Source organism: Microplitis demolitor, chromosome 9 (genome assembly GCF_026212275.2).
Source record: "Microplitis demolitor isolate Queensland-Clemson2020A chromosome 9, iyMicDemo2.1a, whole genome shotgun sequence".
In the NCBI taxonomy this organism is placed as follows: domain Eukaryota; kingdom Metazoa; phylum Arthropoda; class Insecta; order Hymenoptera; family Braconidae; genus Microplitis; species Microplitis demolitor.
The window spans coordinates 16,681,221-16,708,445 of record NC_068553.1 but is presented as its reverse complement, the minus strand read 5'-3'; the positions used below and the strand labels follow the sequence as shown (position 1 = coordinate 16,708,445).

General features: G+C 28.7%; 1 protein-coding gene and 1 non-coding gene across 2 annotated transcripts; both read right to left on the bottom strand.

Annotated features, from left to right (window-relative positions):
- Positions 1-809: 809 nt before the first annotated feature.
- LOC103570152 (echinoderm microtubule-associated protein-like CG42247) lies at positions 810-27,225 on the bottom strand. Its single transcript, XM_053741729.1, has 15 exons — positions 26,796-27,225; positions 26,420-26,687; positions 26,068-26,245; positions 9,748-9,963; positions 9,553-9,669; positions 6,522-6,774; positions 5,979-6,439; positions 5,783-5,878; positions 3,963-4,100; positions 3,641-3,901; positions 3,070-3,327; positions 2,811-2,973; positions 2,156-2,338; positions 1,972-2,067; positions 810-1,078 (listed from the first exon to the last, which is right to left on the bottom strand). The coding sequence occupies exons 1-15, from the start codon at positions 27,223-27,225 to the stop codon at positions 810-812; spliced, it is 3,387 nt and encodes a 1,128-aa protein (XP_053597704.1).
- Positions 19,191-19,310, bottom strand: LOC128668685 (U5 spliceosomal RNA). Its single transcript, XR_008404337.1, has one exon. It is a non-coding gene; the product is annotated as a U5 spliceosomal RNA (small nuclear RNA).

Genomic DNA, 27,225 nt, shown 5'->3' with positions numbered 1-27,225 from the left:
TTTTTAATATTTTCAAGTAAAATTTGCACCAAATTGTTGAGAAATAAATGAACTTTGATATAGAATCGATAAAAAAATTAAAAATTTCAAAATTCTTATTTATTTTAGTAATTAAGTTCAAAATTTTCCCGCTAAAATTTAAAACTTGTCAATAAAAAAAAGTGTGATTGGTTTTTTGTAAATATCTCTGCAAATATTAAGTTTTTTGAAAAATTGTAAGAGACCTTTTTTGTAGAGCATTAAATTCTCTACAAAAAAGATATTCTATAGTTTTTTCGAAATCTCGATAGTTATTGAAATATTTCGAGTTTTAAATTTCCAGAATTAAAAAATTCAAATTTGAAGTTCAAAATTGTCTAGTCTCCCGGTTTCTGTGTGACCTTTTAAGAATTAAGATAATTGTCAATAAATTATCAGTAGAAAATTAAATTTTCTACAAAACACACCTCTTATATTATGAGCATAAACTCAATAGTTTACGAGTTAGACAATTTATATCCATAAACTTCCTTTCATTTTAAATTTTATTGCGGTAACGCTAAAATTTTTTTTTAAGAATTAGAATATTATATATTAATATAATCAAATATATATTAACGTCGATGTCTCTCAATAAGTAGTTAATAAAATTAACTTTTACAGAAAAAAAAATTCTTGATTTAAAAATCATATTCTCGGCAGTTACGATTTTATTTTAAAACAGATCTCCACTTACGGCCGGCGCTTGGAGTTCGTTTTCTATTAAAAGTTTGACAATATATATTTTATATTTTACTTAAAAATTTTTTTAAAACTATTTATCTATTTGTTTATTCGTCTACTAATTCCCAAAGCATGAGAGCTGCATCAGTACCACCGACGGTTACAACATTTTGATCGTTGTATAAAAATCTAGCACATGCCACAAGTGAACTGTAAACTTTTTCTTCAACGTACTCAGCTTTTGCGCTGGTACATGGGAATCTAAAGAGTCTTAAATATCCTTCGGCATCTCCACTCACTAGCATATCATGAGCTGCTGAGCGACTTGATGTCGTTATCACTGTCGTCAGTGGATAGTAACGATTGTTCCACATGCCTAAAAAAAAAAATTAGAAAAGTTGAATGAGTACGTAATTAATAAAGAGAAGGCCTCAGTTGCTTACAATATTTTTTCGTACATTGGAAATTTTTACTGATCGGCTGCTAAAATTTATTCTACGGTTCTATTGCCTATGGAAATATAAAATATGTAATTTAATTGCGAAAACAATAATTGCAGTTCTATTGCGTAGAAAAATAATTCATGATGTTTGATTGATTGCTATTTAATTGTGAACCCAATCAAAGAAATTCATAATTAATGTAGACAAGCTTCTGATTTATTTGCTGAGAAAATCTTGTACTTGTTGAGGAGAAATGATCAACGTTAAAGACCGATCACTTGATAAAAACAACGCAGCTGGTCTGAAAAATATCAGAACCTCGGTAGTCTTGACAATAGCAACTGTAAAACTTGACAGAGTTTTCTATCAGAAATTAGTGAGCTGATCAGGTGATTCCCTAAGTCGACTATGAGATTCAACCCAGTGTCTTATTATGGACCGGGCGAGTTATACTTTTGTCAAGACTACCGCGGTTCTCATATTTTACAAATCAATCGTCTTTTTTTTATCAAGTGATCGGTCTTTGTTGATCATTTCTCCTCAAGTACAAGATTTTCTTAGGAAAATCAGGAGCATCTACATTAATTAGAAATTTCTTTGATTGGGTTCACAATTAAATAGCAATCAATCAAATATCATGAATTATTTTTCTAGGCAATAGAACTGCAATTATTTTTTTCGCAATTAAATTACATATTTAATATTTCCATAGGCAATAGAACTAGAATAAATTTTGGTAGCCGTAAGAATTTCCAATGTACGTAAATATATTGTAGGCATTTGATACATTCCTTCTCCATTAAGAAATTAAAATAAATATATATACCGGAAACCATGTAGCCGACAGTACAATTATGAGTGTGCCACTTGACATCTTTCATAACAATCGGACTTTTCTCAGATTGTAGAGCTTTAACATCCCCTAAAACAAAAGAAAAAAAAATTAGTAGAGACAGATTATTATTAAGAATAGTAATAAAATTATTTAAAAAATAAAATATAATACTTACAGAAAACTAGATCGTAGTCTTGAGTAACTGTTTGTAAGAATCTACTATCCGAGCTCCAATCAAGTTGAACCAATGGCTGGGTACCGCGAATTTTATTGCTCTTTTTGTAAGAAAATCCGTCGCGAGACACACGGAATAAATAGACGCTGCCATTTTGTGATCCCATTGCTATTATTTCACCCGCTACATAAATAATAATAAAAAAAAAATTAGTTCAAAATTTTATGCATAAAAAAAAGAGAGACCGGGGCAAAAAGACTTTGGTAAAAAATTAAAAAATTCTAATTTTTTTAGAAGAAAACTTTTTTATTATTTTAAGTTTATTGCTGATTTTTTATTAACATTAATAATTTGGGGTAAAATGAGACACTAAATATTTAGATAATTTTTTTTTTATTTTTTAGCAAAACAGAATTTGGCGTAAAATTTTGTTTTAAAATTACAAGTAAAAAAATTCTTTTATTTTTTTTTTGTGTTGTGCTCCGGAATGGAAATTTTTAAAAGTAAAAATTATAGCAAAATAATGACGGGTTTATTCAAAATAGTAAAAGATGAATTTCATTGGCTGTAAAATCACAATAGAATTACGCGCTCAGATATTCTGCCCCGATCTCGTGTAATCGATTAGTAGCATTTCTATTATCTATAATCTTACTTGGATTATATCCAATACACGATAAAGGTGAACCGCAAACGCGGAGAGTCGCTACTGCAGCTCCGGTATCAGCTGCTAGTACAAGAAGATGACCTTCAGACGAACCGGCTGCCAAAGCGACACCGAATGGATGGAATGCGATGCAAATACACTCGAATCCAACCTAAATAAATCAATAATGATAATACATGATCAATTAAATCTAAAAAATATCCCAGTACATCAGAAATTTTATTGCAGTATTGTAGAAAAAAATTACTTGAGTCGTCCAAAGCAATTTGTGTCTTCTCCAAAGCGCGATATTTTTATCATGCCCCGCAGTCGCAAATACTTCGTCATCCGGATGAACAGCGAGTCCCCAAAGTTGTCTTCCATGTCCAAAAACGACTTGGTTAAATCGCCGTTGCAACGAGCCTTCAAGGATATTATTACGCGTTGTTCCGACGTAAATATTTCCGTCATTTCTTCCCGGTCTCTGTGGGTAAATACTTCGTACTCCTCCTGATGATTCTGGCAGCTAAAATATTAAATTATCAGTTTGCAAAGGTCACAAGTTAAGAATAATTGTCTCTCAATCGATTTACGATAGCAAAAAAAAAAAAATTGTAACATTTTTTTTGGGTTTTGACTTTGAACTCAAAATATCTCAGTAAATATCAAGTTTTTTGAAAAAGTATAAGATACCTTTTTTGTAGAGAATTTGAAGCTCTACAAAAAGTGTCTCTTGTAATTTTTTGAAAACTTAAATATTTACTGAGATATTTTAAGATTTCCGTATTCTGATGATATTTACTTCCATTGATAAGATTTATTTTATTTTAAAAAATTACCTTAGTGTCGGTAATTCGTTTGTAATTTTGTAGCGAATCCCAAGCAGCTATTTTACGATCCTTTTCACCACCGGATAATAGAGTACCTTCGGAAAGCATTACTAGAGAACTTATACCCTTATTATGGGCTTCGAATTCCATACGAACAAAATAAGCGCCGTCCGCATCCACTGAATAAATTGTTATAAATCCGTCGCTGTCTGCTGTTACTACGTCGCCATCTTGCTCGAATTGAATACTTGTAACGTGAGTTCTCGATGGCTATAAAGAGACATTCTTATTATTTTGAAAAAAAAAAAAAATGAAAATTTTGATAACGTACTGGTTTAATGATATCAGTTCTCTCAAAAAATCCATCTTTACGACGGTTCCAAAATGTTAAGTGACCGCGACCGTGAGTTATTAGAAGATTGTCATCTAGGGGGTGAAACGCTGCTCCGGTTAAATCTTCTTGTAGAGTCTAATAATTAAAAAAAAAAATTATTTACTTACATAAATTTTTTTATCAATTTATTTACACTGTAGGAAAACGTGTAAGCCCACATTACCCCAGTGTTAAAATAAATCCTGAAAACGGTGTTAAAATGTTTCCGGTGTTAAGAGGTGTAAAAATAAAAGTAATTTTTTTATATCAACTAACGATAAGCTCGTAATTTTAATGACGTATTACATGGGAGAAATTAATGGTAAAAATTATAACGCATTTTGAAAATGGTTTCTATATCGTATGGTAGTAAGTTTTTTTGAAATATCGATTATAAGAATAGCACCCATACAAATTATAGTACCAATTCCTATCTATATGTTTCTATGAAAGTATGAAAATATTACCTATGTCATTACAGTAATTATTCCTATACTACCACGGTAAATATTACATCATACTGCAGTAATAGTTTTAACTGTAGGATAACTATTAACATAATGAATGGTAACTTTTACCCTAATATATGTTAACTATTACCATGATATGCGGTAGCTATTACCGTAATGTATGATAACTATTACTATATACTATAGTATAAGTTACCATAATATATAGTAATTATTACCGTCATATATGTTAACTTTTACCCTAATATATGGTAACTATTACCATAGTATACGGTAACTATTACCGTAATGTATGATAACTATTACTATATACTATAGTATAAGTTACCATAATATATAGTAATTATTACCGTCATATATGTTAACTTTTACCCTAATATATGGTAACTATTACCATAGTATACGGTAACTATTACCGTAATGTGTGGTAACCATTACTATATACTATGGCAGAAGTTACAATAATATATGTGGTAATTATTACTGTCATATATGTTAACTTTTACCCTAACATATGGTAACTATTATTATAGTATACGGTAGCTATTACCGTAATGTGTGGTAACCATTACTATATACTATGGCAGAGTTACAATAACATATGTGGTGATTATTACCGTCATATATTGTAACTATTACCCTAATATACGGTAACTATTACCATAGTATACAGTAGCTATTACCGTAATATGTGGTAACTATTACTATGTACTATGGTATAAGTTACCATAATATGTAGTAATTATTACCGTCATATATATTAACTTTTACCCTAACATATGGTAACTATTACCATAGTATACGGTAGCTTTTACCATAATGTGTGGTAACCATTACTATATACTATAGTATAAGTTACCATAATATATAGTAATTATTACCGTCATGTATGTTAACTTTTACCCTAACATATGATAACTATTAACATAGTATACGGTAGCTATTACCGTAATATGTGGTAACTATTACTATATACTATATCAGAAGTTACCATAACATAGTAATTATTACTATCATATAATTAACTATTACGATAATACACGGTAACTATTATCATAAATGGTAATTATTACTGTAATATATAGTAATATTTACCATATTAGTGTAGAAAAGATTACCATAATTTTATGGGAATTAACTTATACTTACATCCCTTTGCTCTTATCGGAGTTAATTTACTTCTTATTTACACCATTTTAACACCGGTTGGATAACACCATTTATCACTATTTTACCAGTGTGAGTTAATAACACCGCTTTTCTACAGTGTAAAAATAAATGATAAAATAATAAATAATAATAATTTACCGCAACTTTTCCAAGAAGATGACCCCATTGCCACTGCCATACAGATAAGATGGCTTCTCGTCCCGAATCAACAACAAGAACATAACTTCCTCCATTCTATTTGTCAAATAACAAATAATATTTAATAACAGACAATTCAGAAAAATTTTCCATATGTTCTATTACAGACACGCGAAATATTAAAACTAAAACTTACAAGTTGGGAAAACGCGAGGGCTGATACTCCCATTTGGAACTCCGTCATTCCAAAAACATAAAGCGTGAGAAGAGTTTCCGTGGACCAGATACGAACATGCGGTTGTGCTTTGCGATGTCTACCAGCACGTTGTCCAGAAGCTACAAGTTCTCTACTTGGATGTATCTCCATACAAGTGATGTCTTCTGTATGACCAATATAGTGACGTTGCGTATTTTCCTCGCGGTCAAATAGAACAGCAACAGCTGCGACGTAATATAAAAGTTCTCCACTTGGTAAAACCCATAAATTTCTCCGGGTGTCTGTCCCTCGGTATCCGTAGACCCACTCGAGTTGAAGTTTTTTATCAGGAGGTGAATTGTCAACCAGAGGCAAGTGCGATGGAGGATAAAACGACCGCCTTAATCCTCTTATTGTTACGCGGGCTGGTTCTTCTCTCAGTACTTCGACGACACTGTAATCTAATTTCAAAAATTTATTTATTAATCAACATAAGAATTATAATTTTAATTAAAGGAATAATTTATCTATTTTCAGGTTTACCATTAACTCGTACGACTTCAGAATCCGCGGCATAAAGGGCACGTGGACGACTTTTACTACGTGCACGTCGTTGTCGAACGACATCTTCACTAGCTCCAGACATTTGTAATGCCGGTGGTCCACGAGATCGCGATCTACGAGCTGGGGATGAGCTTACCATTGAGGCACCGCTAATACCCATTGATGCTCCAGTTCCCAGGTAAAATGTATCCACATCAGCAAATTCATTTCTCAATTGAGAAAAGCTGCGGACCTTTTAAAAAATTTTTTTTTTTAAATTATTGTAACTTTTCTTATCTAAGAACGTTCTCAGACAATTAGCGTATTAAATTTTTATCAATTAATTGAAAAAAAGACAACGTGGTTGGAATTCTGCCGGGTATGAAAAAAATTCTAGGGTGGAATTGGAAAATGGAATAAAAATTTTACAAGGACGTTCCTGAAAAATTTATTTATTTCTTACTGAATTTTTCAAGTATAAAAATGCCATTTATTGATGGCCAGAATTTTCAATTTTCAAGAAATTTTTCCGTGAGTCTCATTAGTACGAAAGTTCAAAATTTCTGATTTGGAATTTTTTTTTGAATTGAAAAAAAATTCCATTTGAGTGACGGGAATAACAAAAATTTTAAATTTCCACTAGTTTTCGTCGTTATAAAAGTTAGAAAAAAGTCCGGAAAAATCGAACTTTTTCATATTTGAGAAATTATGAAACTGGAGCTAGCGGCCGAAATAAGTAGCGGCCACGCAAAAATTTCTGGCCGCTAGCTTCAGCTTAATTTGAGAAATTTAGTAAGAAATAAATAAATTTTCCGAAAACGTTCTCGTAAAATTTTCATTTCGTATTAAAGTATAACAGGAATTCGAAATTGTCTCAAGTTTCAAATTTTGACCTCGAACTTTTTCCACCTTTTATTTACACACGTCCCTAATCCAGAAATCATAAGAACTTATAAAAAAAATACAAATTAAAAAAAAATTGTATTTTAAACTCTTATACTTTTCAATAAAAAATCCATTTAAGAAAAAAAAAATTTCCTTCATAGTTCCCAGTATTTACTCAGGGAACCATAAATTCGTACTAAAAAAAATTGAGAAAAATTTTTATTTTCCGAAATTTTCAATGAAAAAATTAATCGACTAAAAAAAATGTACGGGCCCTTATGTCTTTTCTACGTCACCCTTTACTAGGACACGTTCTCACAACACTCGGGTACTTTCCCTAATTTATTGCCGCCATTTCATCAATTTCCTTCCCGTGTACTTTAACTAAAGTAAACTTTCGCCCACACCAACTTTGTAACCATTAATATTTCATATAAAAAAAAAAAAAAAATTAACTAAGCAAATTTTCAATCGTAAAATCCCAAGTGGTCAATTTGTAATTCATATTTTTTGACCTAAAAGCCAGATGAAACTCTGACCTTTTTATCTTCCTCCTTTTTTTCATTATCTTTATCACCCTATTTACATCTACCTCGAATAATCAACGTAACAATTACGTCATCCATTACAACAAAAATGTATCTAAAACTCATTAATATATATATTAACATAAAAAATCTATCACGTAAAAGTGTAATCATTTTTATCCAATAAATTAAATCAGAAATTCCGGCGCCACCCTCCGAAAAATGTCTCACGTTACATCCGGAAATAAAAAAATTTCTTTATCTCGATAATTTGATCTACGATTCAAACTGATTATTGAGATCTCGGTTTATATAAAAAAAGTCATTACAAATTAATAGATCATACTATTACATATTATAATAATATACATTATATATAAACATATGTATTAGAAACACGCATTGTTCGGTAATGAGTTCTATAATAGATCGCATAATAAAGTGTACAGAATAATAACGATAAGAATTACTAATATAAGGTTGCCTGGTAAATCTAACAATTGCGCTGATTAGATTACTCGCCTTTTGTCAGGCCGCGACCTTATTCCATCTAGTTCTCGTTCACATAAACGAGTAAAGTAGTCGACCCCGATTGAGAGTCTTGGTCGTCACGCCTCGGTTTTGCTTTTCACTCTATTCCATCCGTATATTGATATATATATATGTTAAAATATATATACGTGTTTCTGTTCCACCTCTAAACGTTAAGCCAAGGGCCACATGCATATTTATGAATAACATTATTCAAACTGTTTTTGTATAAGGACGATGCCGTTGCCGCGTCTTCTTTAATTAGCATAAATAAATGATAAAACTTTCGCCAGTCAACTATAAAATAATTTTCAGGAAAAATATAATTTATAATTATTTTTTTTTTTTTTTTTTCAAATTTATATGTAATAGAAATTTATGATTAATTAAAATAATTGGGTATTAAATATGAATATTATTTTTTTTTTTTATTGAAATTTTTATGAATATTTTGGAGCGTAATTTAAATAAAATATCAAAGGGAATTGATATTTGATATTTTTTAATTTATACTTTCAAATTTTCAGTGAAAATAAAATTATAAGAATGAGGAGAAATTGTAGTTTTGATATGAAATAAATTAATAATAGTTAAGGGTAATTTGAATAAAGAAATTAATTAAAGTGGTTATCAAAAATCTCGTATCTTAAGTGAAATTATCAACGACGAATTTGTCTGGCTGACTAATCGCGTACTTTCACTACTGCTATGTCTATATCTTTTTGTAGGAATTTTTTTTTTTATTTACCATATAAATACACGCACACATATATAAATATATGAGAATAAAGGAGAAAATTACACAAAATTTTTGGTAGAGTTCAGCTGTAAAATCAGACCATTTTTGAGTAAAAAAAACTTTTTTTTTTATGTCAAATTTGTAAAAATTATGGGGTAAGTTGATCATTTTCGTCGCTCTATTTTACCTCATGGTCAACTTTTTCTAATTCTCAATAAAATAATTCAGGTAACAAAGGACCAAAAAAATTTACTGTCAAATTTAAACTGACCAACTTGCCCCAGCCCTATCTACAAACCCGACCTATGTTTTGAAATATAAAAAAAAAAGTTTTCTTATTACAACTGACCTCTTGTCCTGAGACTGTAAACATTCTCTTGGCCCCGTTCATTTTCAACACTTGGCCCAGGTCTTCAAGAACTTCTTCAAAAGGCTGCGATGTCCTTAAGTTCAACAGTACACGACACTACCAAAATTATTTTATAAATTATAAACTTTTTTATATAAATTTACCCTCTATAATTATTTACTTTTTTTAATTTACCTGGACAGTATGGTCAAGATTGTTGACAATACGAATAACCCGACCGGAGGAGGGTTTTCCACCCCCTGGGGGTGGCGCTTCTTCAGTAATTGAAGCTTTTCTGCTGAGACTCGCTACCGCTGGGGGTCGACTTTGCCATCCGCCTCCTGCTCCAGCCCTACTAACACCTCCTGGTGGTGTGTACCAGGTGTTGCCCTTTTTCCCGTAGCTCGCCGGCTATAATACAAATTTATTATTTATATTTATGTTTAAAAAACCCGCGAAAATTTTAAAAAAATTATATCATTCAAATCTGATCAGATTTCATTGATTTGTAAAATTCTTTAAAAACTATATTTCTTACTTCAGTAAATATAGTTACATCTATTAAAAAAAAATTTTTTTTCAAATTCCTTCGTTTTGAAATCTGACATTTGTCAAATTTTTTTTTGTAGTGATTCTGTTTCTTTAAAAATTCTTAATTTATACAGCGGAAAGGTATAAATATGCAGAAGTGGAACTCCACCTTTTTTGGCCAGTAATAAATTTTATTACGGCTCTATAATTTTTATTTTTTTTTTCTCGATTTTTTATTTTTTAAAATTTTTATGACACTTAAGTTAACTGATGTCTAATAATTATCGTTTTTAGAAACGATAAATTAAAAAAAAAAAAATATTTTAAAAAATTGCACCTACAGCTCTTTTAATTTTCTACACATGCATATTTTTAGTTTTTTTTTTTTTTTTAATTAATTTGTTGAAAAAAAAAAAACCGAAAATTGTTAATTTTATTCTAACGTATCCTGAAATTAACAGCCAATTTTCGGATGTTTTTTTCCACCAAACCAATGACGAAAAAAAAAAACCAAAAAAATGCACATGTAGAAAATTCAAAAAACCACAAGTGCAATTTTTTCAAATGTTTTTTTTTTTTATAATTTATTGTAAAAAAAATAAATCAAAGAAATTATGAGACTGCTAACGAGTATGATTTCTAACGTCGTAAATTTTTTTCAGAATATCCACCTGGAGCATATCGGCCGGCAGCGAAATGACCTCAAAAGAGTCACTCATCAACACAACAAAACTATCACACCCGTTCCAGCAGGATGTACTTTGGGTAGCAGTACTAAATCTTCTCGAATTGCTATCAAAATCCACCAAAGAATCTTCCGTTGACTCGGGCGTTTCCGGCTCCCGGCCAAACTCCGAACGGTACGAACAGCTTGGCGACTCAATGGTGAATATTTTATTAAAATTTAAATTTTAAATACATCCGTCCACTTTATATTTATTTATTTAATTTAAAAAAAAAAAAAACTAACTCATAAATCACAGACACAAAAACAAATCCCACTTATCAAATCATTAGTAAAAATATTTATCACATGATAAAAAAATTGTCTGACTCAATATATACCACGATCACTGCAGTACAGACAAAATATATATGTATATATCAGCCACTCATTTTTTATTTCCAACAAATAATTATTTAAATTAATTTACTTATTATTATTATCAGTATTTATTTTTATTGCACTAAAGTTTAAACTTTACGTGCATTAAATGAAAAAAAAAAAAAATAATAATAATAATTGAAGAGTAATTTTATTTTTCAACACGCAACGACCTGTTTTACAATTTGTTGGTCACGAGGCTAAGTCGTGGGGACAGAAAACTCGAGCTGTCGACTGTTGGATGCCCGATTGAGGACTGATGTTAAATTTTCTAGTGAGCTAGTAAATTGTTAGTAGGTTGGGTATTAAAGGAAAGGAGAAAGCGTTATAGCAACGTCGACTTTACTCCAGTTATGCTCTGATACCCTGCCTTCATCAGGATATATAATACACTGGGCCCTGGTCGACTTAACCCACCTTACACCCTACTGGACTCGGCCCCTGATACGATAGACCACGCCAAGGCCACTACACAATGACTTATGTATATTTATACATATATGTAGTGACTTGGATACCGCTAATAGGGAGTGGAATATAAGGGGAGGATTGAAGGGCTCTCGAGTATGTGGGATACTCAATAAGGATACGTTATTCAAAAAAAATTATTTTTTTTTTCTTCGGTTAAAGTAATTTATGGTGAACGTTTTTGGATTTTTTTTTTTTTGAAAAATCTATGACAAAAAAAAAAAAACTAATAATATGCGCGGGTAGGAAATTTAAAAAACTACAAGTGCAATTTTTCAAATTTTTTTTTTTTGTATCAATGGTTTTGAAAAAAATCAAAAAATTATTTTTTTTTTGTTCAGTTAAAGTAATTTATGGTGAACGTTTTCAGATTTTTTTTTTTTTGAAAAATCTATGACAAAAAAAAAAACTAATAATATGCGCGGGTAGGAAATTTAAAAAACTACGAGTGCAATTTTTCAAATTTTTTTTTTTTTTGTATCAACGGTTTTGAAAAAAATCAAAAAATTATTTTTTTTTTTTGTTCGGTTAAAGTAATTTATAGTGAACGTTTTTGGATTTTTTTTTTTTTAAAATCTATGACAAAAAAAAAAAACTAAAAATATGCGCGGGTAGGAAATTTAAAAAACTACGAGTGCAATTTTTCAAATTTTTTTTTTTTTTGTATCAATGGTTTTGAAAAAAATCCAAAAATTATTGGACGTCAATTACCTTCAATATCAACAAAGTTACATATTTTTGAATGAAGTGTCCATATAAGAAAAAAAAATTTGTTTTTATTTTAAAAAATACTCAGTTACGGTTTGCATAAATATGGGGCAAGTTGATCAGTCCGAAAAATTAAAAATTTTAAATTTCCCGCCTAAAAATTTCAAATTTAATAAAAGAAGTTATTTTTTAAAGTGTTCATTATTTGAATTATTTTGGAAATTCAAAAAAGTTGACGTTGAGATAAAATGGGCCGCCTTTAAATTTTATTTTTTTAAATTAAAATTCGCTGTATACTAGACAAGTGGAAATTTATTGGTTCAAATTTAAGACACTCCTTATTTAATTTAAACTTGATAAAAGATAATTGATAAGAGGATCCACCTTAGCACAAAAACGTCGATGATAACAAGACCTTGAACAAAACTTAATAAATTTGAACTTTAGACCAGACAAAATTCATTTTAAATAATAATAAAAAAGAAATTCAAGCCTAGTGTGATCTTTAACATTAAAATAATATTAAAAATATATATTATATATTGACATATATGTATTAAAGCACGCATGGTATGAAGGCTTAGGCAAAATGCCAAGAATTTTATGACCAGTCTCTTGTACTTTTTTTCTAACCCTGAGATTTGTTATGTGACCATGAGAAATCGATCGTTTTCTTTTAAATGATTTAAATATATGTGTACATATACATTCTTTAAATCATATTATTACCATAATTTTTTTTTAAATATTTATTAATTATTAATTAGCTATTAAATGTTAATTTAAAGATTCAAAGTGATATTATGTATTCAATTACATATTTGTTTTATATATGAGTGTAAACGTTTACTTGAATGTTCTTTGTGTATGATAATAGTTGAGTGGATTAGCACAGGGTGAAGGTCAAAACCACCCTGATTCCTTTTCATCCCTTCCATCTCTTTACAATATATATGTACATATATATTAGGGGCGTGCGAATCGGGTTTTAATCGAATCGAATCAAATCTAACTGTTCGATTCGAAATTTTAATCGAATAATTCGTTTCGAGTTATTTGTCAACTTTAGAGTTATCCGAAAGTTTTTGAATTTTTTGCAACTTTTCAAATCGAGAAAATTCTGATCAGTTTTCAAATTTTTAATTTTTCATAAAAGGAGAGCTTAGTTTTTAAAGTATCAAAAATAGTTTTCAATTTAATATATTTTAAGTGAAAATTAAAAAATTTCATTCAAAATTATTTTTTTGATCAGTGAAATTTGAGAAAAATTTAAAAAACGACTTTTTGCAAATAAATATATATTACTTTGGTAATTTTTAATCAAATTTGGCGGCAAATTTTTAGGAGACAAATGTACTTTGATATAGAATCGATAAAAAATTTAAAATTTCAAAAAATATGTTTATATTTTTAAAAAAAGTTCAAAATTTTCCGTTGGAAATTTAAAAGTGTTCCAAAAAAGGTGTGATTGGTTTTTTGCAAATATCTCTGTAAATATTGACTTTTTCAAAAAATTGTATGAGACCTTTTTTGTAGAGCATTAAACTCTCTACAAGAAAGGTTTTTTATTGTTATTTGAAAAACTCAATACCTTTGGAGATATTTCAAGTTCAAAGTTTCCAAAAGTAGATGTCAAAATTAGAGTTAACATCTATTTGGGACATGGGTTTATTATTGATAATTTATTGATGAGTTTTCATAATTAAATTTATGAAATATTAATTACATTTTATGAAATTACTCTACACCAAAAATTATAATTTTTATATTTAATTATTATAATAATCATTCAAGCCCGGGTAAAAAAATTATATATAATATTTCATATAATTATATATGAAAAATGGCCCTATATAATTATATATACTATCACATAGAATGATATAATTATATATGAAAAATAGCTCTGTATAATTATATAGAGCTACATATAATTATATATTATCTAATTATTATTATATATAATTATATATGATTTCGTGGTTTGTATATAATTCGGTATAATCATATATAATTACATAGAAGTATATATAATTTTTTCAGCGGTGTTGCAGATAATTATATGTACTTTTAGTATATAATCATATATAATTTTTTTTACCCGGGAACTGTCATAAATTCTAATAAATTAAGAAGTATTTTAAATAAGACAATATTTTATCCGATAATGAATACCTTAAAGTAGTTAATGAAACTAAATTAATGAAGCAAAGTTTTTTAATTTGTTGAAAATCAATATTGTTTTAGTCAGCAAATGGACTTCGTCCATCTGCGTATACATTTAAGTAAACATAGTATAGAGGACGAGTCCATTCACAGTTTAGTCGTTGACTAGAGTAACTACCCCTTCTTTAATTCAGTCGCGAGTAATTTACATTTTTCGTTGCCTGGGGCGGCGTAAATCCCAGTTGCTCGATGTCGCGAAAGCATGCACCAAGGCCAAGGCCATTACACACACTACTTATTGGCCGTTTGTTTCATTCGAGTGTACAATAGCTTTGATGATGACAGAGAAAGATATAGAAAACATGTCAAGTATGGCAATAAAAGTATACATATATGTATCAAATACGTTTGAGAGTAAATTAAATCAATTGAATAATTCAATCAGTTGGGACGGAAAAAAAGTTGGGGGTAAAATTAATGCGACACGCAGCAAGTTAACAATGAAAATTAAACAGAATATTCAATTGGGTTCACTAACGGTGTTCAACCCCTGACCTTTTAACGCATTTGTCGGTCGTGTACCTACGATTTATTTCTTGATAATTATTTTTTAATTTTATATTTTAATTATGAAAATTTATACTTTTACTTATTTTCGGTCAATGAAAATTGAAAAATTCAAGTATTGGATTTTTTTTTTAAATTTTACTTCATTGAATTGTTGAAAAAAAAAAAAAAAGAATATTTATTGATATAATTTAAAATTATAAATATGAGGTAGAGATTTGAAGCAAAGAAATTTTTTGACAATTGATTGAAAATTTTAATTTCATATATCCGCCAAAAAAAATTGATGATAATTATCATTTTTTTTATTTAATTTTTTAATATTATCGATCAGTTTTATCAACAATGATGTAGTTTTGTGATTATTTATTTTAAAATAATATGAAACTATATTCTTATGATTTTTTTTTACATGCAACCAATATCAGCAGTATAATTAAAAAAAAAAAAAAATGATAGATGATAAGAGTGAGAATTAATTGGTGGTTGATAATAATTATGAAAATTAATAACCCAGACTGAAATTTTTTTATTTCATTGCGATAATGTAAGTAGGACGAAAATAAATTTTTTCTTTGAAAGAAAATCACGTAAAAATAATACATTTATTTAAATTACATTTTTTTTTTAAATTAATTGTTTTAATCAACAATTAATATTAATTATGATTCATACTATATCTAATTATTAAACATTGATGCAATTAAATAAAAATGATTACAACAATACCAATAATAACAACAACAACAGCAAGGACAACAACAACAACAACAACAACAACAACAACAACAACAACAACAACAACAACAACAACAACAAGGACAATAACAAGAACAAGGACAAAAATAATTAAAGCAACAACAATAGTCAAAACAAGGACAACACCAACAACAACAACAGCAAGGACAATAGTCAGAACAAGGACAACAACAACAACAACAACAACAACAACAACAACAACAACAACAACAACAACAAGGACAATAGTCAGAACAAGGATAACAAGAACAAAAACAACAACAACCATAACAAGAAATAAGACAATAACAAAAACAAGGGCAAAAACAACTACAGCAACAACAGTCAGAACAAGGACAACAACAACAATAGCAACATGGACAAAAATAACAAGAACAAGAACAAGGACAAAAACAACTAAAGCATCAACAATAGTCAGAACAAGGACAACAACAAGAACAAAAACAACAACAACAATAACAAGAACAAAGACAATAACAAAAACAAGGGCAAAAACAACAACAGTCAGAACAAGGACAACAACAACAACAACAACAATAGCAACATGGACAAAAATAACAACAACAACAACAACAACAACAACAATGACAATAACAAGAACAAGGACAAAAACAACTAAAGCAACAACAACAATAACAAGAACAAAGACAATAACAAAAACAAGGGCAAAAACAACAACAGTCAGAACAAGGACAAAAACAACTAAAGCAACAACAACAATGACAAGAACAAAGACAATAACAAAAACAAGGGCAAAAACAACTACAGCAACAACAGCAGTAAGATCAAGAACATCAACAACAACAACAACGATGACGACTACAAAAACAATGATAATAATAATAATGATAATAATAATAATAATAATAATAATAATAATAATAATAATAATAATAATAATAATAATAATTTTTTAACAAAAAATTAATTAATTATTAAAAAAAATCAATACAAAAAAAAAGCGGAATGATGTAATGAAGCAACTTGTTTGACTTAATGCACGTGTTTTAACGAGTAATAAGTCTTATTCGCGCTGTCACAGCAATGCTGACTTGCTGCGGTACTTAATACACATACATACATGCATACAAATACATATATTGTATAAATGTCTATTTACACGTTACAGCAACTTATTATGTTGCACCGACGTGTACATCTATATACTGATTTTAAGTCACGCCAACTTTTGTTTAAACATTTGAGATCTAAACAAAAGTCTTCCTATTTTATATAATCCACTGAACATAATTTTTAATACAACCTTTATCTGATTTCATTATTTATACGTAGTGATCCATCATTCTAATTAAATGAACTTAATATTCAAATTTTTCTTTTTAACATAAGAATTAATTGCCAGAGATTCGCAATTAAGATATATCACTCGAACAACCAAATTAATAATTATACAAATAAACGCATTGGAATGAAAAACCGTAAAAACTAGTTTCAAATAATAAGCAAAGGGTTTTACTGAATTATCAAGCAAAGAGAAATTTACTATTGAAAATTCGATTTGATAGAATTATTATTCGAAGCTGTGATTTTCACAGAATTTTTCGAAATTTTTCCAGTTTTTTATTTACAATAGCGCCTATTTTTCATATATATATGCATATCGTAATTTTATCATATGTACAGCCGACTACCCGTCATAAGCCTGGTCCAGAGGACATAGGGAAAATTTTTCTTGGAATTTTAGTCTCCCCTAACTCTGCCGTAACGTAATCCACTTCTTTTTTCCGTTAAATTCCATCAACTCGGACAGTTTACGAAAAAGCGTAAATTTCCTGAAAATTCCCATTTATTAAATGCTAGTTCTCTTTTAAAAAGTAAACTACACACATGCACTCTTATATCTATATGTAAATATATAGACACATAAATGTATAATATGAGGTTAGATACAGCGTAGAGTGAAGTGGGAGTCAATGAAAATTCAGAAAATTCCGACTTAATGGACTTCGACTGTATTTCATATTAAAGATATAGAAAAATATGACATTTTGCAACCACCAGGATTCGAACCCGCGCTTCATTGTTTACTAGGTTTGAAAGCAATGACATTAACCACTCGGCGATAAAGACCGAATATTCACTATTTCTCTAATGAATTTTATAAAAATATTGTTCAATTTTTCTTTTTTTAATAAGTCGTGACTATTATTATTATAATTACTTATTATCATAATATTTATAATACTAGTAAGATGTAATCTAGCATGTGTACTAGATACATAGCTAATATGTCAATTTATATTGGCCTTAATTTAAAAAAAAAAATAATATTGTAAGATTACGAGTATAATTTAACGATATAATCACTCTGTCATTTAATGTTACTCAAGTACGGGAATAAAATTTTAATAATTTCTTACCCAACGTTTCTTATCTTACTTGAGCAATATGTTAACGTTATATGAAAATTTTTAAAATTACAGCTCAAGTATTTAATACCGTAATCTTACAATTAATTACAGGATGTGGATCCTAAAATATATAAATATTTTTTTTTTCTATAGTTAATTTATAAAAAAAATTCGAGGGTTAACATATTGGTATTTAATTAAATAAACATAATATAAAACAAATAAATCATATTTTTTTGTCGTTCAAAAAGTCTCTTCGTGATACACGATATGTTAGTACTATCGTGGTACAAGTGATTAAATGCAAATAAGATGCTTGTACAATTGCTATAAGAAAAAAAAAATTGTGGGAAAAAAAAAATTGTGAGAGAAAAAAAAAATAAATTAAAGCACCTGTTAATGTTTTTTGATTCGAGGGGATTTTTATATTAATGACGTTTGCGTGTAAAAATAAAAACGATTGGATTTTGTAGATAATACAAGATAAACGGATACAGAAAACTATTTTACTAGGGCAGTATATTATAACGGGTAGTCGACTGTAATAATTATTTTAAAAGTTGTGCACGGAATTTATCATAGAAAAAATTAATCATGATTTATAGGCAATAAAAATTAAACTTAGAATACGGTGTAGTTGCACTGAGGAAATAAAGAACTGTAAAGATCCCGACGCACTTAAACCAGCCGTTACCATGTGGATCGGCTGATGAACAGCCAACGTTCAATAACGTTAACGTACATGTTCAACAATTGTAGATGTTGGTTAACGGCCTAGTAATAGGTACTGAAGAACGAGTAGACAAATCACCATAGCGGATCAGAAAAAAAAGTTTTTTTTATTCTTGGGACAATTCCAAATCGAAAATACCAAGTACTGAGGATTTTGTAATGAACTTACAATTTCCAAAGAATTTCAGGTGTAATAAGATATTTCAATAATTGTATTTGGGTTTATTATTGGCCCAGCTTCCGCCGGGCACACAAAAAATTTTTATAAGACTCATCAATTGTTCCCCTCCACGGAAATCTTTAGTAAAAGGCGAAAGATTTATGCGATAATTGAAGGGAAACTAGAGTACTTGAAACCGCTGAAAATATGGATTATAAAAACTCTAACCCAAGTCTTCAGAAAGGAACTAAATAAAATTATAAACTCCATCTATCGTCACATTCATGTACAACTCACCAGGTTTTTATCAGTAGGTCTCTGTTTTGTATGCGCATTAAAATACTTGGACATATATATGTATGATGAAAACCCAGAATATAAAAATTTATAAATTCAAGCATTGTCGAAAATCAAAAGTAGAATTCAATACAATTTCATGAATTAAGTTTGAAAAATTAAAGAAATTCAGAACGGTTTTAAAAACTTTACCCTAAAAACTAGTTTGTACAAATCGTATGAAAAGTAAAAAAATAAATCTTGGAAAATTCAAAATTGCACACCTCAATCGCTCATTTTATTTTTAATCATTACTTTTATTATGAATTTTTATTCAACTTTTAAATTATTAAGTGTGCAATAATAATAGAGTTATAAAAAATTTTGAAGGCAACATCTGTAATGGAGGTTAATTGGAAGTTAAAAAATGGCTCGTTAAAATGTTTTTTTTTTTTATTTACCGTAGTTTTGTTGGTTTATGTATGTAGAGTTTATAAAATAAAAGAGGGTGTAACGTGACACGTAAGCAGAGATTCAAAGATTGAATATTAATTTGTGTTGATTTGACAGATTGTCACGCATAGCAATTAGTAACATTATTTATTTAAATGATAAGATATTTTTTCTAAAGATCGTTAATAATTTTTCGAAAATTTATTCAAACTTTTATACCATCACCATCATTGATCTCTGTTTTTAATTTGAATACGGTATCATTAATATAAATACTACATTATCTAAAAAAATCTTCCGATTGGAATATTCATGTAAAATTAATAAATTTTATTAATTATTAACGAACGCATGAAATCTGAAAGACCTCAAGAAACTTTAAATTCAAAATATCTCAATAACTATTGAGTTTTTGAAAAAAATACCAGGTACCTTTTTTGTAGAGAATTTAAAGCCCTACAAAAAAGGTCTCTTATAATTTTTTCAAAATTTCAATATTTACAAAGATATTTACAAAAAACCAATCACACTTTTTTTGTTGACAATTTTTAAATTTTCGCGGGAAAATTAAAATTTTTAATACATACTAGAAATTATCCTAAATTAATTTGAATGTTTATACCGTTAATAATGTCCAAGTTGGACCTCATTAAAGTGTCAATAGACACCCTTGGGTCCTGGTTGTTAATTATCTTCATTATTTATAAATTTATTAATTTAAAATCATTTTTAACGAAACTTTAAATTCACAATTGAATTTAAAAACCACATAAATGCATTGATAAAAATTAAAAAATGTCACATATTTCAGTCAGTCAGTAAAACTGTCATGCGCATGAATAATATTAAATGTTATTGGAGATACAAACGGAAGCATAGGGTTCGTATAATAAACGGAGACATCGATGCTCGTACCAGTAGTATCATCCTTTGTATAAACGTTAAATATATATACATATATATGTATAAATTGCCTTGTATACCTTAACAATTTAACATTTAAATAATCAAAGGTGCAATTAACTTAGACTTTGATATGACGTAAATCTATTCACTTGTACTACCAGAGTAATAAAACGTTCGTTGCACTATAGCACACATTGATAAAACATGATAACAATATTATATATATATATGTATATGAATAAAATATACATATAAAATATTATATGTAGAGAGAAGTTGCAGACATTTAATGTCTACAATAAAAGGATGGCTCCTAGATAGATCGAATAAATTTATCGAATCATATATTACTAGATATATTACCACAAAAGTCATTATATATATTTTACTATGCAGTGGAATATGAAATTTAATTTTCTTATTGAGTTCCTCGACCGCAATTTCATACCTTTATTATTCTGAAGATCTTTCGAGCCGATAAGCAATAATGCATTTATATATTTTTTATTATTGTTATTATTTTAAATATATATTATTACTTTTTATGTGATATTTCTTTTACATGAATGCTTATTTAATTTTTAACTTTTCATTTTTAACAAAAAAAATAGGGTAGAAGTACCATTTGTGGCCACTGCTCCATTTTTGGACATTTAATACTTTATTTTCAATAATGGAAACGTGTTAAAAAAAATATCATTGCAATAGTGTATTCAAACACATTTAAAAAAGTTAATTATGTTGTTGAGTATTTTACAAATTATTTTATTCAAAATTTCTAAGTGGCCAAAAACGGTACTTCTGTATTATTGATAAAAATTAATTTTTCAATAAAAATCATACAGTCGACTCGTCATAAGCCAGGTCTAGGGGACAGGGAAATTTTTTTTAAATTTCAGTCTTCCGTGCGTTTAGTTTTGATCTCGAATACTCGTTATAAGCCTGTGTTTATTTTATATAATTTTAAACGTCAAATTTACGTTTTGTCACATGCGCCAATGTCCCGATTTTTCTAGTGCTTATAGCGCTAAAATAAATACTTATCTTTTTACACAAATAATAATTGTAATGTAAAAAATAATAATGACAAGGGTATTAATGAAAGTAATAATAATAATAATTGTTATTGATCAACATAATGCTCAATAAAACTTTTAAATTGTAACAGAAGCTTTAATTGTAATTAATCATTACAATTATCGCTAATAAATAATATTTAACTTAATATTTATAAAATTATTATCCGCGAAAGATCGATAGTAAATTTTCATAATTAATTTAGATATTTTGTTGCTATTGTTAGTTTATAATTTATGTAATTTTAACGGAGGCTTATAACGGGGTCTGCTATGAAACTCAAAAAAGTGGTTAAAGGTGTTGTTTGGACTCAGCTGCCGATTAAGGGGAAGAAACTTTTGAAGGGTAGTCCTGCATGAAAAACTTTAATTCTTACTTCTAATCCTGTCGCAAAATTTTTCCTTCAATTAATTTTTTTTTATTCTGTAATAATTAGAATAGAATTGAAAAAAAAAAAATCAATTGAATAAACAAAATTTAAAAGAATGCAAAGGTAAAATTGTCCAAGTTAATGTATTGATCCCCGACGCTGACCGGCGGTCAATGAGATACGGTCTCTCTTTAGTTCGGCTTGCGGTTGTCCTGCGCCTTACATCAACTCTTCACCTGTATGTACACAACTATACGACTATATAGTACACTCCTCTATAAACCTCTTTGAACGGAAGTTAAGACCGGCCAACCGACCTCCCCTACTGCTAAAGATTCTTTTGACTCTCCCCTTCAACGGCGTGATTCATTCCAGCGCTTTGATATAATTTTTATGCGTGATTCAAGAGTTTTAACAAACACACATACTTAGATAATTTACCCATAAAATTCATTAGTAAAGAAATATTATTCCTATACGTAAAAAAAAATTTTCCAAAAATCTTCATATCAAAATTTGCAAATTTTATTCAGTTCTGAAGTTTCAATTGATTAGTTTTGAAACTTGAATTAATTTTTAACCTCATTATCTTGGATAGTTCTGATAAAACTCAAAAAAATTCATAGGAATTTGAAAATGTTTTTATTTTTTTTTAAATTTTAAAAACCAGCTAAATTTTCAAAAGTATTGTTGGTTTAAAAATTTTAAAAAACGTGACTGAAAATCACTCAGCTGAAAATTTTTAACTCAAATTTTTTTTTTAAATTTCAAAAATATTTGAAAATTCGAATTTTCTCAAATTCGCAAGTTCAATTTTGAAATGAATTTTTTTTACCGGCGTAAATTTTTTCTAAAATAATTAAAGAGATCATTGATATTATTAATTAAATAAACAATATATGTTTATTATAAATTTATACATATATATATATAATGACTATTTATTATTTTGTCAATTGGTTCAACTCTTACGAATAAATCAACACGATTTATTATCTGTATAGATAAAAAAATTAAAAAGATAAATAAATCTTCAGGTAGAATAAGTATCGCGCAAGTCAGACACTCCCCACTATTAAAATTCCCTTTCCCTCTTTTTACGTACCCCACTCTTATCTTAACATTTACCCCTCTGTCCGTTGACTTTTCATCACCACGTGCACTAACTAAATTTCAATAAAAATATATACATATATATATATATATATATATATATATATATATATATATATATATACTCCCACTCCACTAACACTACATATTATACCCGGGAAAAAATTAGATACCAAAATTTTTTAGGTGACTGTGAAAAATCGACACCACTTTTTAAATAACATGTTTTTTTTAAATACGAAGCCGCCAATATTTAAATTTTTAATTAAAATTTTTTTTATAACCCTGGCCCATTTTCCCTCAAAATCCTTTTTCTTAATTTACTTAAAATTAAAAAACAATAAAAAATAAATTATGTCCAATTCCGAGTGTCAATAAAAGGGGTTGGAAGTTAACGAGCAAGTTATAAGATTGAAGGGTTTAATAGGGCGGTAAAGTCGTTAATTCAAAAGGGTGATAACGCCAAACCCATTTAAATGGATTACTAAGACCTGACCCTGATCAAAGCTAGATTTTTTATCCCACGACATGCATTTTTTTTTTTTGCAACCGGTGCATTCTTTATTATTGACTTTTAGTCACACCCTGGCCTAACAAATTGCCAGATTGGGTGTAGGCTTACGATCAATCACGATCAAACTCATTTTACAAACTCATAAAAGCTTGCAAATCTTCATTTCAGGTCATTCTTCATTAAACTTTCGTTAATTAAATTTTATGTCTATTACTGGCTATTACTTAAATTTTTTTGACTAAATACTAAAATTGATTTCTCAAAATTTAATTTTTAAATTTGATTTTTACGGCCATTTTTTTTTTTAAATTAATTCAAATTTTATTAAATCTTTTAAATTAAAGTAAAAAAATTTTTTATAAAAAAAAAAATAATTTTTATCCAGAATACAAGAATTCAAAAAATTTAAAATTCCCGCAATTTTAAATAAACCCAAGAATTAAAAATTAAAAAAAAAAATCTTTATTTTATTAAATGAGTAATCGGTTAAAAAAACATGAAGTATAAATTAGTAAATCTAAAATTGTCCCATATAATATTTATTTCTTATTCTTATATTTATCTTTCTCTTTCTTTCTTCTTTGCAAACATTAAGTTGCGTGCGGCCTGTTTTACGTCTAGTTGATCTGGGCCAGATCAACACTCATACTCACACTTATTTAAACTTTTTATTCAAGAGGTTATTATACGCAGCGAATAATATCTTTATAAATTGACAATAATTTATTTAAAATTCAAATTTATATGTCTGCGTGCATAATATATGTCAAGAATATTTAAAAAAGAGGGTGAGGATTTTAAATTCAAACTTAAAAAAAGCCAATTGATGAAAAGAGCGTGAGAGAACTTCTCATGAATATTAACTCTTCGTTTTCATTAAAAGAAAATGAGTTAAAGAATCAAATTATTCACTAATTATTATTATTATGAGTTATATTTTAAAAAACACAGTTAGTACACGAAATGTACAATTTATAGAATTATAGTCGCGGCACTTTGATTACTGTACAGATGACTAATTATGATAAAAGTATGAGTGTCCTACAAAATTACAGAAGCGTGCAATACTTAATGTAAGCAAATATACAATAATAAGTGTGTTATATATTTTAGGATTTTTATCTGTGAAGCAGGGGATGATATATATGATATATTGATTTATAAATACGAAATGATTTAAGAACTTGTCCTATCATATTTATGCAGTCAAATTTTTATGCTCATTTTTGAATATTAATCGAACAAAAATATATACGGCAGAAAAATATTTAATATATGAAGGCTTCAAGTGGAAAATGGGCTTAGGAAATTTACGAATTTGTATTACGCTGTCGTAGAAATTTGAAACAGGATTTTTAGATAATAAATACTTGGTAAAAAATAATTTACTTGTTCAATGACTCTATCATTTAAATCGGTAGGAAATAATTTCTTCTGGACACGACGTGAACTTCTGGGAGTTTGATTATTATTATCTAAATTACAGCATTCAAAAATTTTAAATGAGCTTTTATTATTATTTTCAAAGTATGATGATAATTTTTCAGCCATTATTGTTGATAACTTTTATCACGAGTACTTTTTTTTATTTTATATTTTTATATCTACTATTACTTTAATGATATTTAATTGGCTATTTAATTACCAATTATTGCCTAATCCTAAATTACGGAAAACACAAAAGACGCGTAAACTCAACTAAACTGACATGTTATAATTTAAATCGCGATGTAATTTATTTTTTATTTATTTCATTTTAAATGCTGCTAATTTCGTGCTATTGATGTGCGGACACCAATCACACAAATTTCGGGCTCATTAATTTAAAACAGATTAACAATGGGTTTTATTTTTATTAATTTATTAAGGGCAGGGTTTTCAAACTGGGTTTATTTTTAATCCAGGTTTAAATTATTATTGCCAGTATATCTATATATTATCAATGTAGATATACGAGTAATATTAATTTAAGCCCGATTTAAAAAACTGATCCTAAATAATTATGATTTAATAATTTTTTTATTTTATTAAAATTTAAAATTTCGAATTTTAAAAGACTGAAATTTTTACAGAATTAATAATAAATTATTAGTATTATTAATTAAAAATATCGCGAAATAGATAATTAATTTGAAAAATTTTTTCCTCAATTTTACTATCGCTAATTATATATTTATTTTATATGTTACATATGTATATATATTAAAAAAAAAATATAATTAAATAATTAACATTTACCTTGAATGTTTTGTAACTAGACACGACATAAGAAGCTCCATCTTCAAGCTCATCAAGATTGAGCTTTCTATCTCCGTCCATCGAAAAAATATGACGCGCACCTCGTGGAAGATCAAGACGCAGAGACAGCCGATCAAGAAGTGCTTCCAGTGATCCAATATCACGTCCAGGTTTGAATCTACATTTATTTTATTTAATTACACCCTTATTGATCAATCAATTAATAGAAAAAAAAGTCAATTAATTTTTAACTATTTACTTGTCATATTTTTCAAAAACAAGTAAGTAGTTATTTATATTATCAAAATAATTTAGAACAAAACTGATTACAATATTTAAAAAAAAAACTTACCTAAATTCCACACCAGGAAAATAAGGATCTCCATTTTTATAAAAAGTAACACGTCTAGCTCTCCAATATCCAAGATTATTGTATCTAGTTGTAGTAGTGATTGTAGAATTAGCAATAGAGTCGTGTCGGCTCTTTGGCCTGGACTCCGGTTGCTCAGGAGGCGGCATGCGGGGACTGGAGGGTCTACTCTGCCTCCAGTAGCCGCCCATGCCACCTCCGGTGGCGACGTTTCCACCACTAAATTCCCCAGTTTCAACTGACGGCATCCCTACCCCGATGCTCATTGGAATAGCAGACGAGGGGCCACGCGCCGTCTCACGTCCCGCCAATTCTTGCCCCATTTCATTTGTCGTCGACATTCTCGTGGTACCGTTACTAATATTACCCTCACGTCTTAGCTCTCTTACTACTTGCTCGTCTTCCTCTTCGTCCTCCTCTATATGATCCTCCTCGTCCTCGTCCTCGTCCTCTTCCTCTTCCTCCTCCTCGGTGTCGTCGTCGATTACGTGCTTTTCAGCAACCGCGTTCTCCGACGAGCTACCGACGGTCTTTGCTGCCGATCCAATACGTCGGCTCTGTGATTTCAGATTGTCCTCGCGGTGTGGCGCCTCCTGTACACTTTTTGCGGAATTCTCAGTATTTTGATTTGTTCCTGTAACTCCTACTCCTGATGTTGAATTTGTGACTCCTGTTGTACCGGCACCTGAACCGCTACCATTTATACCCCCATTTGTCATCGATACTCCATTTAATTCTTCATACTGATTCATGTGAGAATTTCCTCTCGATGCTTGTTGATGAGTCAT